We start from the raw sequence: 18069 nt of genomic DNA, 5'->3' as shown, positions 1-18069 counted from the left end.
AGTTGCAAAGAGATGCAGAAGCACTGGGGGAACAATGGGAGGCCTAGGGCCTCACCACTCCACAGGGTACTCTTCTGCATCCTAGAGTTATAGAGAGAAGCTATAAGGTAAGGGAGAAATAAAAAGTCAAACACCGAAATGTAGAACTAATGTGAGAGGTACAGCGAAAGCTAGCAATTACACTGCCTGCTGCATACTGTCTGATGGGAGCCAACCCTTACATGACACTGTACTATACAGTACACGCTATACCCCTGACCAGTGCCCATGCAGGGCTGTGGTGCTGTGCTCCAGCCCTGTTTGCCTCAGGAACATCTTGAAACAGATTTTTTTTTTTCCTTTTCGCTTGACACAGAGGGCTCAGCTGAGATTCATTCACGAGGTTGGAAATGTACACGTGGGTTCCTACTCTTCTATCAGAGCTTCAAATGTTGACTGTCCTCAGGGCTAGATCTGAAAGGTAACTTCCTCCCAACACTCTCTCTCCTGGACACCATCAATTCCCAAGGTTGGGTACCGTCCATCCAAAGACCGAGCACTCCCTGGACTGCACTGTGTGCTCAGCTATGAGCCACCTCTCTGCGAGTGACTGGAGTCGGACCTAGAACAGAACAGGTCCCATGTAAATCCCTGCTCTTTCTTCTTCCATCATTAGTCTCCCTTCCTCCTCCTTCCTACTTCCCTGGTCTCAGCAGTCAGAATTTCTTCCTACCCAGTTTCCCACGTCAGGAACCCAGGCATGTACCCAACCAGTTATCATCATGGGGGCAGGAGTTATGGCTTCCAGGTCCATAGTATCTCTGTCAAGCAGCCCCGTGTCTGAGGAGAGATAGGTAGTTTCACCATGGCGCTACTGCCAACTCTCTAAAACCGTGATTGTGTCCTAACGTCGATTAAATAGCACCCATGCATCACATAGGAGAACCGGCACATTCCTCTCATTACCATGCATATCAACAATAAGGGGAAATATTTCTGAAGTATATTAATATGCTTTTTTCTCCCATATTTCTTTTATATGACATTCTCCTTTTTTAACTCATGGCATTCATCTGTCTCAGAAGATTAGGATTTTTATAGTAGGAAGACAAAGATGAATGGAAAGCGCCACAAAGTTCAGCTTTGATGACCAAAATAAAACATTTTGGTCCCTGGTCTGACTGCCTTGAAATCTTGCCAGCTGCTGTGGAGATAGGGTGTCTCAATGTCTATTAATTTCTACTTAGCAAGCCAAGTCTGCAGATATGATAAACACCATGGCCAGAAAGAGAGTTCAGAATATGGCATGATATGGGTCGCACTGGCTGAGGGGATCCGGGAGAAAAGGGGGCAGAAACAAATCCCCACCAATTCCCAAGGTTAGTTACTATCCATAGGACAAGAACTCCCTGAACTGTACGGAGCTGTGAGCCACCTCTCCGTGAACGACTGAAATAAAGGATCTAGACTTGAACAAATAGAAACAAAGGAACAACCATCCCCTGTCATAGAGAATAGCTACAAGGTAGGGGAGAAATAAGAGGTCAAAAACCAAAATGTAGACCTAATGGGAGCGCTACAAAGAAAGCTAACAATCACACTGTGTGCTGCAGACTGCCTGATGGGAGCCAACCCTTAGACACACAGGCCTACCTGACACACTACAGCCTGCTCTACACCCCTGGCCAGGACCCACGAAGTGCCGTGATGCTATGCTCCAGCCCTGTTTGTGTCGAGCAAAAAGGGGAGGGGGAAATCTATGTTTCGAGATGTTCCTGAGGCAGAGCCTTTGCCATCCTCAGATTTAGAATAGATTTAGAGAATCCCATGGGATGGACTTAAAAAGACAATCCTCAAGGGAAGGGGTGGATTCAGCTTTGGTACCCTCTGGTCTGTGTGTGACAGCAGATTAAGGCCATGGGAGGTAGTGTATATATAATGAGCCCATGGGATGCACTGGGAGGTGTCAGGGGGCAGACATGGTCTCACCAAGTTAAACAGCATCTTCCTTCTCAAGAGTAAGCATCGCTCTAGCCCCACAACTCTGCTAAGAGAGCACTTCTGCTCTGTCCTATAAAAATCTATTCTGGCAAGTGACCATCAGGACAGCAAGGATCGCCATCATTAGTTCTAAGCACAGCACTTCATCAGATGAACTCTCCAGCAGAAAGATCACACAACCCTTGGATTATACAAGGACACAGCTACTTATCTATGCTGCAAAATAGATAAGCATGATGGGCCCACAACATACTCTATAGTGGGGCTTAACCAATCAGCATCACAGTGTGACCAAAGTCCAGAGACAAAGTGTATTTGGGTTGGATTGTAACTATCTAGTAATACAACTCTCAAATATCTAGATCCCAGGAGAATGGAATAGAGCCGCAATCCACTCTAGTCAGACTAAAGATGGTATTCTAGTCCAAGTATGAAAGTAGAATATAGGAAAATTAGAAAAAGCTGGATCATGTACCCAGTGAAGTCTGTCAGAATGGTAGATGGTAGTTGAACCAGGAAGAGTTCAGTCTGGTGGAGACAAGACTGAGTGGTCATTCCCAGCTGCTTCAGAAAGAGGCAGATGCGTGGGTGGGAGTGAGCATTGGGGACATAGATGCCTGTTCACTCTGAGTGCTTCCAGAGTGGAGCTGCAAGTTTTCACCAGACTGGGTATCACACACTGAGGGGTGAAAATGCTGAAGTAGAAACCTCTAGTCCCAGATGGTGTGACCTCAAAAGCCTTTCTCTGTCAGGAAGAGACACACTCTTCACACTCTGTGCACTACATCACATGCTACAAGATACAAGATACAAGATATAAGAGCGCCTGCAAATGTAAGAAAGTAAAATGAGCTCTACTGCGGAAATGACAGCCCCACACAAGTGCAAAGAAAAATCTCTGCCAAGGACTGCTGAGCTAGAGTTTGTACGTGTCAGGTAATTATGACGGATCAATATGGGTGAGGAAAAATGGAATGGTGCTCAGGAGCCCAGTGGTCCAGTGAGGAAGCAGAACAAACCATAGTGGGCATCGATCCTGAACAACCCAACTGAAGAGCACCCCCACACCCATGTCCGCTAAAAGCAATCAGGGGGCTGCTTTGTTCACAGCTAGGTCAGTAGGCCTTCAGCAAGCTCTCAGGAACGATAGCCATGCTTAGCTGGTGACGGCCGGTAACCAGAACTCTTAGGACTTCCTCCTTCCTCCCTCTTTGCTCCTGGGTTCAAGGCGTAATCTAAAAAGAAATCCCTTAATTCTCAGTATTCTTGGTGAAGATGGTTAATTCCGTTTTTATCAAAAAAAAAAAAAAAAAAAAGAATGTCATTGTTACACTAGATCACTGATCACGAAGCATTTTATTCTTTGGTTCTGGCAAATTAGCTTCTGTCATCTGTTGGCTGCAGGCACTGCTCCTTGGATTTCCAGCATCTCTGTTCTCTAACACGGGGTGGGAGCCAGACAGACATAAATAATATCTGTTGATTTAAGAACGTCCACTGAGGTTATGGGGGGCATATCCATGGACTGACCTGTGGTCACACTATGCCACCTTTTGGTCTTCCCACCCCCTTACTCATTCACAGAGGACTCTCACTTCTCCCGTCAGGGTTACCTGGGCTATGCAGGCAATTTCAGCACACTTCTCAGTCCTGCCATAAGACAACATCTGCAGATTACCACACCAGCCTCTGTTAGAATGAGGCCTGGGTTTTGGTAGTTTCAAGTCTTCCCTGGGGTTTCTCTAGTACAGCTAGGCTGAGACTGACTTCAAGAGGTGGAACAGCTGCCAAAATCTACTGTCTAACTGGTTTCCAAATTCTGAGACCTCTTTCTTTGATCGAAATATGCCTTTTGATCATTACTTCACAGGGAGGTGTTAAAAGCAACCCAGCCGAGCACTAAGGCCGGGAGAGAATCAAAACCCATCCTGGGGGTCTGGGACACCAGCTCTGAACATCCCAAACCACAGACATTAACCCACTCTAGAAGTTCCCTGAACACTAGCCCGAAGACTTGCACCTTTTCAAAATCACCGGTAGAGCTTTTCTAGGAATACAGAGAAGTTGATTCCATGTGCAAGGTTATGGCGGAGAGCTGCGAAGGGCCCTGTAGTGATCTTAATGTAGAGCTGTTATGGACGGCATAATCTGTCCCTGGCAAGCCAAGCCTAGTCACGTGCTGGGGAATGATTCTACCAACAGGAAAGAGTGACTTTCCCGAAGCCTCTTCTTACCCTAAGCCCAATGCTGCCACATCTTGTTCATGCCCTAATATAACTGCAGAGCTATACAACACTTAAGTGCTCCTCGACCCAGCCTAGAGAGGGGACACTAATACAGGGACAATAGCTATGCACTCTTAATTGTATCCCCTTTGGAGGGAAGCATTACACAGAGTCAAACACCTTTGTCTCACCACCTAGGGAGCACTAACAGAGACCACCGTAGGTGGCTAAAGGACAGTTTTCTCATTTGGAACATGAACACACAGATGCTACATATGTGGCCAGAAAACTTTGGCCAGGAAAACTGTAGTCATCTCTTGCTTTACAGAATGTACCTGTGAATAAGGAAAGCTGTAAGCATGTCCGTCCCCAAATGCATTATTTTCCATGTCCCCATATCACTATACATTTATAAATATACAAATGGTATTTCAAAAATTTAAATGACATTTAAGAAAAATTTTAACTTTTTTCCATGTATAACTAATGGAGCCATCCTGAAAACTAATGTTCTTAAGCAGTTTAAAGACCACTGCTCTAACTGACCACAACTGCAGCCCATTCCCTCTGTCCATGGGAACGATCGTGTGATCCCTGAAGGAAGAGATGGCCGTCCCTTGGCATAACTTTACAGATCTGCTCACCCAAAGGGTGGCATTGCCCATACTCAGACAGTGCAGCAGAGATGCCTGAGAACTCACAGTTTCGTATCTCACATCATTAAATTGGAATTTGTTGCTGTTTCATGTATGACAATGAACACATTTAAGCACAGTGCCATGCTCCGAGGAGCAGATTACAATCAGGGTTGTAGAGCCAGCTCCCTGCAACATCAGCAACAAGGAAGGCTGGAGCAAGTGTAAGGCCAGCCTTTGATATAGAGGACAGCCTGGCTTATAAAGTAAGACTCTGGGATTGTAGAAGTTACTTGTGGTTTTCAAACTGGAGTTTATGACAAACTCTATAAGAACTTCCCTGGGCACATAAAACTTACCAGCCCTGAGTGGCTCTTCATTTACTGGACTCAAAGTAACATCAGATCTGAGGCTGCCATCCAAGGGATCTTAAGAAAGTATGGTGATTTCTTCTGAATTTGGATCATTCCATTCTGCAAAGGGGCTGGCTACAACCCAAGAACTAAGCAAACCCACAAGTCTCTTGAAGTTCCTGAAGTTTACAAGTTTCACGAGGCCCCTTTGCTAAGGTTATATAATGGGTAATAATTGCTGGGGAAAGGAGACTCTCAAGATTATCAGGCAGCCCCATAGATGCATCTTTTGTGAGCTGTCACTCATGCTGGGGTGGGCTCTTTGGAGATTCAGCTGCCTTTGAGTCGTCCATGTTCTTGTAAGCAAGCTCTCACCCACATCCCTACAAGTGCCTCAATAAGGTAGGCTTAGATGGAGTCATTTCTTTGGTTTGCTGTTGGTGTCTTATCTGGGATGAGTAGGTATTTGTTCCCATCTCCCCCAGGACAAGTCATGTGATACCTATCCTATTCTGAATTCTCCTCCTAGGACCACCTCCTTTATGACATTGCTATCATGGCATATATCACACATTTCTATCAGTAGTGTCACTCCTATTACCATCCCTCATATTCAATGCCCTGTGCCTAGTCACACTGAGCACGTGTACTTATCAGCCTGTTTAACTCTTAGTCTCATAAGCTAGATAGTGCACCTCTATTTTGTTGACAAGCACACACCAGCAACTACAGCGAGGTAAACCTGCCTCCTGGTTATCACCCTACCATCCTGGACCCCTGCAACACACACACACACACACACACACACACACACACACACACCATGCATGCCCTGTCCTGGTCTGAGAAACCAGTATTATTTCTGTCCTTGGCCATCTTGCTTCATGCATCTTCCTTTGCTGCTTCTTACACTCAGGCATGTCAGCACACACGGTGCGCAGCTGCTCTGTCTTCTGGGAGAGAAAGGTGAAAGTGTGTAGTTGAGAAAGAAAACGAGTGGTTAACATAGCGTGAAAGGCACTACTGTGATATAAATAGGAACACCATTCCATCCTGTAAGACTTCAGATTCTATTAGCTGCTTTCACTGAAAACCATTTCTGACACCTTGAAAACAGAAATCTTACTTACATGTCACCACCACTATTAATGTCAGAGAAGCACAGGGGGTGACAAGCTAGAAAAAAGGCTCTACAATGTGAACGGTATGAAATAAACTCCAGAGCTCAAGAGCCCACCTCTGGGGAGCAGAGCCCAGCAGTGGACTCAGACACTCCACACTTTGAACTCCTTGTGCCTTACAGCAGGCACACATACATATATGCACACACGCACACATTACACAGTCATGTGCATGTAGATACACACTCTTGTGCTCAACAGGACAGCTGAAGCACAAGACCCTGACAGGTGGAGCTGTCATGCTAATTGGGTCTGTGCTGCTGTACCTGCTCAAGATGACACAGAGCACAACTGACCAGAGCACACCTGACCACACCAGAGCACACCTGACCAAACCAGAGCACAGCTGACTACACCTGACCACACCAGAGCACACCTGACCACACCAGCAATTGCACAGGCTTCAGCAGACTTTTAAATTGTCTAAGTTCCAGATTCACATCTTGATCTAGCAGATTAAATGAATGGCGTCTGGAGACTACCTAGCAACTAGCTAGCTGGTCCCTCAATTTAATGGGAACTCATCACGATGAGCACCTTCTTGCATGCACGTGTGGTGCCTGAGGTTGAATCCAGGGCCTTGGCTATGCTAGGCGAGTGCTCTCATGCAGTGAAGTGCCAAGCCTTTATTGATAAAGAAACTAGAACAGAACCGTTGAATCTACACGGGTATCAAGCTCGGAGAGTCACATCCGATACAAAAATCAGAATGCAGAAAAGGGACACTCAAGGGATCATAGCAAGTTCAGAGGTAGAATATACTGGAGAATTCTAATCAGCTATTTTAAAAAAAGTGATTGCAGGGGACAAGTGAAGCTCAGGGGACAAGGACAACAAGTCTTGAGGTGGTTAGGATTTACAGTTACAGAGAGTGGGTCGGTGGAGAATTTTTATCTCAGGAAATGTTGCGAGTAAGGAAAGTGCTCTGTTGGGTGTCTGATGGTACATGAGTTGCATACATGAACCAACATTTGTCAAGTGAGATGCCCCCTATGTCTAACTGCATTTTACGTAGGCATGACTGCCTATTGCTTAAGGCTGGCTGTAAGTGTTACATTTTAACACCTTCAGTCCTTCAGCAGGGACCTGGTTGAGAGGGGACACCAGTTTACATGTTACAAACTTACTGAAAAACAATAGAAAGTGACCATCTAAAGTAAACATTGTCTTCTTTCCCAAAGATCCAGTGTAGGAAGTAACTTCATCCCACTCAGAAAACCCCGTCTGAGCCCAGATGATGAGAATGATGAGAAGGGATGCATCTAAGAGAAGGTTACACCACACCCGGAGGTCCCTGCTGGACATGCTGGCTGGCAGAGTCATGGCTGCCAGTTCTTTCCTAACAAGCTACAATGCTCCAGCTAAATAAAGACTATTAGTGAAGTATCTTGTAAGTATATGATCGTGATTTGGGACTCAACAATACAAAGGAGGCATTGCAAATACATCACTGTGAAAAGAATATTTATGTCATCTTAGGGGTGTGATCAGTGCACAGTACAACACCCAGGACATGGTTTTTAAATCATCCACAATGCCAAAAAAAGCAATACAGAGCTGCCCTGGGTCTACCATCTGGAGGTCCTTCTGAACCAGGTCCTAATGCAGTGAAGAGCCATGGAAAGATAGAAAGGCAAAGAAAACTCCATGCAAAGATCAGCGTCAACCAAGTCAGGGTTTCATGTTCCTATGGAATCCAGGCGATCTGTGCTGCCCAGTCACTGATATGATCCGTCACCTTTAACACGGAGGCCCTAAAGACCATGATAGACAGCTGTTAACGACTCCTCTAATTTCATTTGGACTTGACTGTGTTTCAGAGGCAGCAACAGTGCTGTCCTTAAAAGAGGATGAATATGAGCCACGGAAGGCAGGGGGAAGGGAGTGTCCATCAACACTCAGTTCATTCACTGGGAGAGAGACAAGGTCACCAGGTTGGACGCCTAGATCCTCATGCGTACCAGTGACTTGCAGAGAAATTGAACTTATCCCTGCCTTGATCTGTCAATGATGTTCTCATCCCAAGAGATGATGAAGGCTCTATTAGGAGGCATTTTATGACCCAGACCACAACAAAGGAGCTAATGACAATTTAAAAAAATAATAAAACAACATACTATTCAATTTAAAAGCTGATCTCGAAGCAAGCTGTGAATTTGGCTTATAAATAATTGCGCCATTTTTTTCCCCTCAAACAATCTCAAGTTCTACCAAATCTTCAGCTAAAAGACATACTGGCACACCCAAGTATATTCTCATACACACAAGAGTACCCTATCTCAAAGACTACAAACCTGTCAGTTCTGTTGTTTCTATCTCAGAGATGGAGAACACATGGCTTTCCTTCCTTCCTCTCCCAAGAGGCCCTTTACTGTGTAGAGAGGAGGCATGGTGGCATCTCTCAATGGTCAGTAGCAACAGAGGAGTCTTTCATGTCCACTGATACCATCATCCTGAAAAGCCCTTCTTCCTGGTTGCTACACAGGACTATCTTTAGCTTTATGTTGGGGGCACTTTCTCATATGGACACACATTTTCCCCAGGGTCTTCTGGAAGGCTCTCCCATTCTCTACCAACTCTATGTACTATGTGGACTCAAGCTAAGTAAGATGTTTGCTCTCAAGAGCCCGGTGAGGGCCTTGAACTGGACGCTGTTCTCACTGAATGCAGGCTTTCCCCCTTCCTGGGCTCTATCTCCAGGAGAGCAAAGCTCTTGCTGGGCAAGAGTGTGTGTTCAGCCCTTGCCAGGAGTCATGCCACAGGTGCCCACAGCTTCCCTGCCCACCCTGGAGTTCCCAGCAATGGCAAGTCCATCTTTCATTATCAGTCACGCCTTGGCAGTGTTGAGCAGGCAGATGGGGAATGTGGGTGCTCAATTACCTTGGCTACCTGAGCAAACAGATTTGCTCGGCAGTGTTCCTATTCATTTTCGGGAAAGCAATGGGAAAAAAAATCATCCCACACAAACAGTTTTTAGGAAGAATCAGACCCAGCCAGCTCAGAAATATGACCACTCCCACCAAGGCTGGGAAATGCACCAAATTAAACTCCCTACAAAATCTGAGCTACTTCTAAATCACTGAGGGAAGAGATCTTGTTCAAGACCCTGGTGGGGCTTGGGCACCAGAGTCTGTTCTGTTTTCACAAGCTTAGGGAACAGTCAGAACAGTGAATACCCGAGGACGTGGCAGAAGGTGGCATGCTTCTTCGCTAACATAGGAGACTTTAGGTAAACCCACTTGGATTGAATTCCATCTCTTCATCTGTCTTAGGGCTTTACTGCTGTGAACAGACACCATGACCATGGCAACTCATATAAAGGACAGCATTTAATTGGGGCTGGCTTACAGGTTCAGAGATTCAGTCCATTATCTTCAAGGTGGGAACATGGCAGCATCCATGCAGACATGGGGCAAGAGGAGCTGAGGGTTCTACATCTTCATTTGAAGGCTGCTAGCAGAAGACTAGCTTCCAGGAAGCTAGGATCAGAGTATTAAAGCCCATGCCCACAGTGACACACCTACTCCAAAGAGGCCATACTTCCTAATAGTACCACTCCCTGGGCCAAGCTCATATAAACCATCACACCATCTGATTTCAAGACCCTAGAGTGTTGTCTAGAGTCCTGACCAATGTCACAAGGGAAATAGATCTTATGTAAAACTGTGATAAACAAATACACCAACATGTTAATTATTTTATGCATTCTTGAGCGACAATCACATCCTGAGGTTAAATATGTGTGTGATAAGAAACAACTGTGAACCACAGCCTCATGCTTAGTCCTGTGCTGTCTGCTCAGTCTGCATGGGTCGGGAGGCAACTTACGGCAAAATGAGTAATGAGTCATTTCTACAATTAATCTGCTCATGAGAACACAGCCTTGTCCTTGGGAATGGCAGAGAAGGAAAAGATCATTACGAAAGAAGACCCACCAGAGAGAAGCTGTCCTCTGAGCAGCACGTACTTCGCATCGCGTTCTTACCCGATCAACTAAAACACCCCCATTGCTCTAGGTTAGTGTTTCACAAACAGTGCTACGCAGAACATTGTTCCCCTGAGATGACTTTTGGAAACAGTTTGCTGCCTTAAATTTGTAAACCAAGCAACATAGAGCCCGTTGGCGGGGACTCAGAATGCATCTATAGACTCTGAATAGCTCTGCTGTGAAAATGTTCATTTAGGATTAACTCCGTATTCCCACACACACCTGCCCACCTCGGCTACTCTTGAACATTTCAGTGGTCAGAGACTGCCACAGTCCCGCCTGGGCTCACCTCTGCAGCTCACAACTCTCTATGGACCATTACAAAGGTCAGACCTGCTTGTGAACTGTGCCATGGCTGCATTTGTTCACTATGGCTTTAATACAACAGCCACTTTGAAGTCATTAAATCCTATGCACTCAACCTGGGCCTACTGTATGTGTGGACTGTTCAAGGCTAACCTACGTTTAAGAGAACACTGTAGCTATGATCTTAACTCAGTTTTGCTTTTTGGCACACATACACGTGTGTGTGCATGTATCATGTCATGGTAAATCATTTACTAAAAGCAGTCAACATGTTGAAAGCAAACCTTAAAACAAAGCAGATATCCCATACGTGTTGTAAATTTGTGTTTATAGGTTGATTTGTGTTTATAGGTGTGTAGTTTGGGGTACTATTCTGGGTCATCTGGAGTCAGTAAAGCAGCCTCCCTTTTAAGACTCTTACATTTATGTAAAGAACCCCTCATTTCTTTCCCATATCATGTTTTCTGCGCCATTCAAGAAATACAGAGCAAAAGATCAAAAATTCAGGTGACAGCAGATGCTGGTGAGGATGTGGAGAAAGAGAAACACTCCTCCATTGTTGGTGGGATTGCAAGCTTGTACAACCACTCTGGAAGTCAGTCTGGAGGTTCCTCAGAAAATTGGACATAGTACTACCGGAAGATCCAGCAATACCTCTCCTGGGCATATACCCAGAAGAAGTTCCAACTGGTAATAAGAACACATGCTCCACTATGTCCATAGCAGCCTTATTTATAATAGCCAGAAGCTGGAAAGAACCCAGAAGTCCCTCAACAGAAGAATGGATACAGAAAATGTGGTACATTTACACAGTGGAATACTACTCAGCTATTAAAAACAATGGATTTATGAAATTCTTGGATAAATGGATGTATCTGGAGGATATCATCCTTAGAGAGGTGACCCAATCACAAAAGAAGTCATTAGATATGCATTCACTAATAAGTGGATATTAGCCCAGAAACACAGAACACCCAAGATACAATTTGGATATTTCATTCCTCCTTAGAATAGGGAACAAAATACCCATGAAAGGAGTTACAGAGACAAAGTTTGGAGCTAAGATGAAAGGATGGACTATTCAGAGACTACCCCACCCGGGGATCCATCCCATAATCAGCCACCAAACCCAGACACTATTGCATATGCCAGAAAGATTTTGCTGAAGGGACCCTGGTATAGCTGTCTTGTATGAGGCTATGCCAGTGCCTGGCAAATACAGAAGTGGATGCTCACAGTCATCTATAAGATGGAACACAGGGCCCCCAATGGAGAAGCTAGAGAAAGCACCCAAGGAGCTGAAGGGGTCTGCAACCCTATAGGTGGAACAACAATATGAACTAACCAGTACCCCTAGAGCTCATATCTCTAGCTGCATTTGTAGCAGAAAATGGCCTAGTCGGCCATCACAGGAAAGAGAGGCCCCTTGGTATTGCAAACTTTATATGCCCCAGTATAGGGGAATGCCAGGGCCAAGAAGCAGGAGTGGGTAGGTAGGGGAAGAGGGTGGAGGGAGGGTATAGGAAACTTTTGGGATAGCATTTGAAATGTATATAAAGAAAATATCTAATTAAAAAATAAATTTAAAAAAAGAAATAAAGTAATTTGAATTGTTAAAAAAAGAAATACAGAGCAAATTTCTTAATTAAGAATAAGTATACACACAGAGGCACAGAACAGACACACAGGAAAGAGGGATCGACAGAATAGACACATGTAATAAAGAGGTTCCAGATAGGCCAGTAACCACACAGTCCAGACAGAAGAGGAGAGGAGAGGAGAGAAGAGGAGAGGAGAGGAGAGGAGAGGAGAGGAGAGGAGAGGAGAGGAGAGGAGAGGAGAGGAGAGGAGAGGAGAGGAGAGGAGAGAAAAGATTCAAATCAGGGCTTACTCTTGATCAAACTAATCCAAGAGGAACTGTCTATCTTCATTCCTTAATTCAACATCAATATAAAATCTTTCATGACATTCAGCAACTTCTGAATTTCCAAGTGTGACTGGCCCAGTCAATAACATCCACAAAAGAGCAAGGTGAAAGAGTGTCTCTCTGTGCCTGCTGTTTGAACCCTGTCTGTCAGACAGTCCAGCACCATAGAACTGCAACCTTGGTGTGTTTCACAGCCATAAAGAATCATCCTTCAGGGCTGGTGAGATGGCTCAGTGGGCAAGAGCACCCGACTGTTCTTCCAAAGGTTCAGAGTTCAACTCCCAGCAACCACATGGTGGCTCACAACCATCCGTAACGAGATCTGGCGCCCTCTTCTGGAGTGTCTGAAGACAGCTACAGTGTATTTATTTATTATATGTAAGTACATAAAAAAAAAGAATCATCCTTCAGAAGAGGACAGACCTTCATCATCCTCACACAAAACAAGTGCCTTCTCAAGCACAGGGTGCCAGCCAATCCCCAGCCCCCTCTGAACTCAAGCACAGGGTGCAAGCCAATCCCCAGCCCCCTCTGAACTCAAGCACAGGGTGCCAGCCAATCCCCAGCCCCCTCTGAACTCAAGCACAGGGTGCCAGACAGTCCCCAGCCCCCTCTGAACTCAAGCACAGGGTGCTGGCTAACCTCCAGGTCCCTCTCAGCTGTGACACATGAAGAATTCCACGGTGCCCCACACAGGGCTGTGTAGCTAACACACTGACACCCATCATTCTCCCCATTCCAACTGTCAAGACGTAGGTACCAATAAGAAGGCGAGTAACAGGTATCTGGATCAAGCCCTGGAAGGTCAATCTGGTGCATGGTTTTTGCCCTATCAAATTAGATACGGCAAAGGTGGCAGTCACCACATTTTGGGCAGACATTACAGCTTGCTGTTCACCAGATTCATTAGCTCTCTGGTCATTTAGAAGAGTGAGCAGTTGCCATCTCTAGTGAAGGAGGTTCTAGATGGTTCTATGTGCTGATCCGTATGATAGGAATATTGTAAATTAGTAAGGGACCCCCCCCCCCCTTAAGCCCTCCCTTGTGGAAGATTCGACTGGGCTAAAATTTATACTCTGAAATTCATTAATGTGAAGATTTCTTAGAGTAGGACCCTCCTCTTAGGGAATTATTCACTCCTCAAAAGTCTATCTCCCCAAAAAGCTGTGCAGTGTTGGGGCTCTTTGTAGACACTCTTGTGGCAAGAAGTACTCATTCTGCAAGGATCCAGTACCATAGAACTAACCAGGAAACACATTTCCCTGCGGCACTAATACAACCTTCCTCTTCTCCTTGTGTCTGGATAGTTTTAGAACATTGAGTAGCCCACTCTCTGATGACACAGAGTATGGGGGCGGTGCAGAGTGAGTGAGAGTGAGAGAGAGAGTGAGAGACAGAGAGAGGAAGAGAGAGAGAGAGAGAGGAGAGGAGAGGAGAGGAGAGGAGAGGAGAGGAGAGGAGAGGAGAGGAGAGGAGAGGAGAGGAGAGGAGAGGAGAGGAGAGGAAGATAGATAAAAGATCCAAACAGAACTCCACTTCCAAGCTAAAATCTAAAATGCCCTAGGTACATCTGCTCACATGCAGTTCTCATTTTCACCCACAATCCTTGCTACCTCAAGAAGTTGTTATGGAGTCCTCGTTCCTTCAAGAGTCTATGGTGAGAGGACGTGGGTTGGACAGCACTAATGAGTGGTGGAGCTGTGAAAGGGCTCTATTATAGCGGCCAGGGAGGAAAGAAAGGCAAGAAGCACTCAGGAGAAATAAGCGCAGGGGATTCTCCCATTGCTTAAAACCTGAAATAAATCTAAGCAAGCACAGCTCTCCAGGTACACATGAACAAGAGCAAGAGTGGAGGGGATAGCAACCCAGGTAGTTCTGCTTCCAGGAGCTTCTCTGGTCCCAGTCTCACCATCCTGTAAGGTAGACACTTCCCTTTGTTCCCTTTCTCAGGAAGCCCCGAGCAGAGCCGTTTCTCACCTGGCCATCTGCTTGTAGGCTTCTTCTGCCACAGCAAAGATGTGGGGGTCCATGTCACCCATGTTTTGGCCACTGTAGGCATAGATGACATCCTGTCCGTAGATTGGCAGCTGCTCGTAGGGGTTGATGGCAACAAGCACAATTCCTGTGAAGAGACAAGACAGCAGTCTAAAGCACCATTCTCACGTGGTGACGCTGAACAAGAGGAGGGTAAGGCGGGTGAGCACTCTGTCACATAAGGCCTCCGTGCTAGGCTCTTGTCGGAGAAAGAGTGATTAGGACACAGCCCAGGCCTCAAGCTGTTGTCCCATGGGAACAGCACAGACACGCTAACTCACAAGTACTCAGCAGCTGACTTCATGAAAACAGACACAAAGCACTGTAGGACCAGAGAGAGAAGGTTTAACTTAGACTCCACCTAAGAATTAAAATCTGGGAGGGTCATTTTTTCCCTTACTTATTTATGAGCTATTTACACAGAGATATCAACTCGAGGACAACACAACTGCCTAGTATTGGCTTCACCAGTGACTGTCTAATCTCTGGGTGCCTCTGTTGTCTCGAAGGATAACAGACCTAGGGTATCCTTGCTTAAGAAGACAGCCACAGGAGAGAATGAACCCTGGAGCAGCGGCCGGCACGGAAGCCTCTGTGGATTCCTGTGTTAAATCACATCCCTCGTCTCTGCACCTGAATCTCCCAATGTCTGCACTGCAGTGGATTCAAACGTGCTGATCAGGCAAGGAGGAAATCCTGGTAGGTTTTAAACCTCTTTTATGGATAGGCAAGTTGATAGCTGAGAATGTACAAAGGGGGAAAAAAAGCAAATTCCCTCTTTAAGACATGATAGCAATATGTCTTTTTTTCCCTCTTCCGTGACTTTGCATCCCAGATATCCAAAGACCCATGTACTAAGGCACAAAAATAGATGTTTTATAGTCATCTTGGAAAGAGGAGGAGGGACCCTGATAAGAAGAGAAGTTTCCTTAGGTTGTATTCCCTCCTAGTAGCCAAGTAGCAAGAGAGACCCATGTACCTCTTTCAACAGGAGTTTGGGGGGTAGGGAGAGTGTGAACCCTGAGAAACCCCACTAAGGCTAGTCATGTGGAGAACACTCTCAGGAGTAGCCACATATCTTCTAGTTTTCAGAGGGTTCAACCCAACTCACATGATACTTGGCTGACATTTTAATCTCATGTCCTGAGGTCAGCCATTTCCCCAAAACACTTCAGCCCCTTCCAGAGCATAGAGGAACACGTCACAGTTACTTCAATCCTGTCAGGCACTGGCCCTGTTGACAGCTGATGGGACAGTGGATCATCTGAAAAACCTCTGGTCTGTACAAGGCAATTCCAGGGGGGATTCCCTGAGCTTGGAAAACTGGTGGTCATTTAGCCCTTTCTCCTAAAAATGGAGACTTTGCAACAGCTCTTTATTGGAAAGAGGTTTTTCTGGAGTTTCTGATAATTGACACTTCTTCTAAACCAACAGTCTTTACTAGTTGAGGGTGGAGGGGTTTTTGGAAACCATTCCTTCTCAGCACTAAAACCTAGCAAAGCAGTTCACCCAGGATTGCCAGCAAAGTGGTCAACTCCAACGGCCAAGTTGAAAAGCCCCTATGCCTGAGTCTTCACTGTGGGCACAGTGAAGCCAAGATCTTTAAGACAACACCCATTGTAGACATCCCACCTACAGTCTGCTCCCCACCAGGCCCTCACTGTTTTCCACAGACAATCGCTGGAAGGTATGTTCTTAACATACTACCAAATAGTACTCAGGGAAGGAGGGAGTGACTGAGGGAGGGAAAGTGGGAGAGGGGGTAGACACACACACACACACACACACACACACACACACATGCATTCTCCCTCACTCAGCAGGTGCCTCCACTTACCACAGTAAGTGTAGATGTGGTTGGATTCCAGGAAACGGACCTTTAAGTTATGCAGAACTGCGGGCTCGTGGAGGTGGCTGAGTGCAGTGAGGTCGTTTTCTCCTACTAAGATATCTGGATTCCGCAAGAATGGCACCTGGTTATTTTGGACATCGACTGGGTATTCTAGAATCTAGTAACAAGCACACAAAGAAAGCACAATTATGAAGCATTTAGCCCATGTTGGCTGTCTTATCTCTTTGGCTGGGATCACTATCCCAGCAAAATCATAAAACATAAACATAAGTAACATAACACATAAACATAAGTAATGCTCTAGAGAAAGGCAACGTGAAAACAATACTTATGATTGCCATAGAGACCGGGCCACGTGGAACTGATTATGTAATCCCAGCGTATCAAACACGAGAGACTCAGGCCAGACCCAAGGAAGCACAGCCAGATTTAAGGGTGGTTGGCTTCCTAATAAAGATGATTCTGGGCATTCCAGTTAACACGGGAGGGCTCTTTCTCCCAACCAGCCGACCTTCCTGGACTGGCCTCTCTACTACGGCTATCTCTTTTCTAGCTTTGTCCTTTTTCTTAGTTTTTTAATTAAATTTTTAATTAAAATTAAAATATTTAAATTTCATTTTTTTCCAGTTTTTAAAATCTATTTGGAACATTAAACATCATAGAAGTAGAAAAAAATTCTTATGAGGTCTTCTATGAAAGGAAATTGTAACAAGATCCTGATTAGACAGAAATCGTTCAGTTCTATCTCCAAGGAAAAATATGTAGCATAACTGTGGCTTCATAGAATGAATTGGGCAGTGTTCCTTCTGTTTCTATTGTGTGGAATAGTTTGAAGAGTGTTGGTATTAGGTCTTCTTTGAAGGCATGATAGAATTCTACACTAAACCCACCTGGTCCTGTTTTTTTGGGGTTTTTTTTGTTTTTTTTTTTTGTTGTTGTTGTTTGGTTGGGAGACTTTTAATGACTGCTTCTATAAAATTAAAATATTGTGATAACATTTTTTGCCCTCGTCCAATTCCCACCAGAACCTTCTCACCTCCCTGCTCATCCAGATTCATCATGCTCTCTATTTCTCTAATTCTCTCAACAAAACAAACAAATAAACAAACAAAACAAATGAACAAAAACTCAATTAGATAAAAAAAATTCTCAATAAAACAAAAGCCCATAAAAAAAATCTATGGAGTCTGTTTTATGTTGGCTATGCAGTGTAGTAGGCATGCGGTGTGGGTGAGATGCCAGTGACATTCTACTGAAGCAGACTGAGTTTCCCCCTACCAGTGGGTTTCAGTTGCAAGTAGCTTCTTGGTTATGTGCAGACACAGTGTCCATTTCCCCTCTTGGTGCCTTGACCTACTGCAGGCAGTTCCTTGTGAACCCTGTCTGGCTACCTGATGCTCACTTTATTTAGAGCATCTTGCTATTGATGTCATGTGGCTGTGTCTCTAGTCTGACCATTTGCACAAGCACTGCTTGCTCCACAGCTCAGTTTCGAGTTCTTTCAGGACAGTAATTTCTCTTTGGCCTTAAGTCCAGTGGGAATTTCCGCGGGAATCTGAATGGGAGTCTGTGTAATTAGGGTGTTGGA

General features: G+C 45.2%; 1 protein-coding gene across 3 annotated transcripts in view; it reads right to left on the bottom strand.

The window, feature by feature from the left end:
• Myo5b (myosin VB) overlaps positions 1–18069 on the bottom strand; it is a 314278-nt gene that overhangs the window by 169115 nt on the left and 127094 nt on the right. For all 3 annotated transcript variants that reach the window (XM_085833555.1, XM_029472031.2, XM_021150180.3), the window contains exons 3-4: positions 16467–16638; positions 14573–14717 (exon numbers count right to left, since the gene is read on the bottom strand). In XM_085833555.1, coding sequence (XP_085689681.1) covers positions 14573–14717; positions 16467–16638 — 317 coding nt within the window. The remainder of the gene's footprint in view (positions 1–14572; positions 14718–16466; positions 16639–18069) is intronic.

The sequence above is a fragment of the Mus caroli genome, unplaced genomic scaffold, assembly GCF_978045245.1.
Source record: "Mus caroli unplaced genomic scaffold, Mus_caroli_1 scaffold_19, whole genome shotgun sequence".
In the NCBI taxonomy this organism is placed as follows: Eukaryota; Metazoa; Chordata; class Mammalia; order Rodentia; family Muridae; genus Mus; species Mus caroli.
This window is presented reverse-complemented; position numbering and strand designations above follow the sequence as displayed.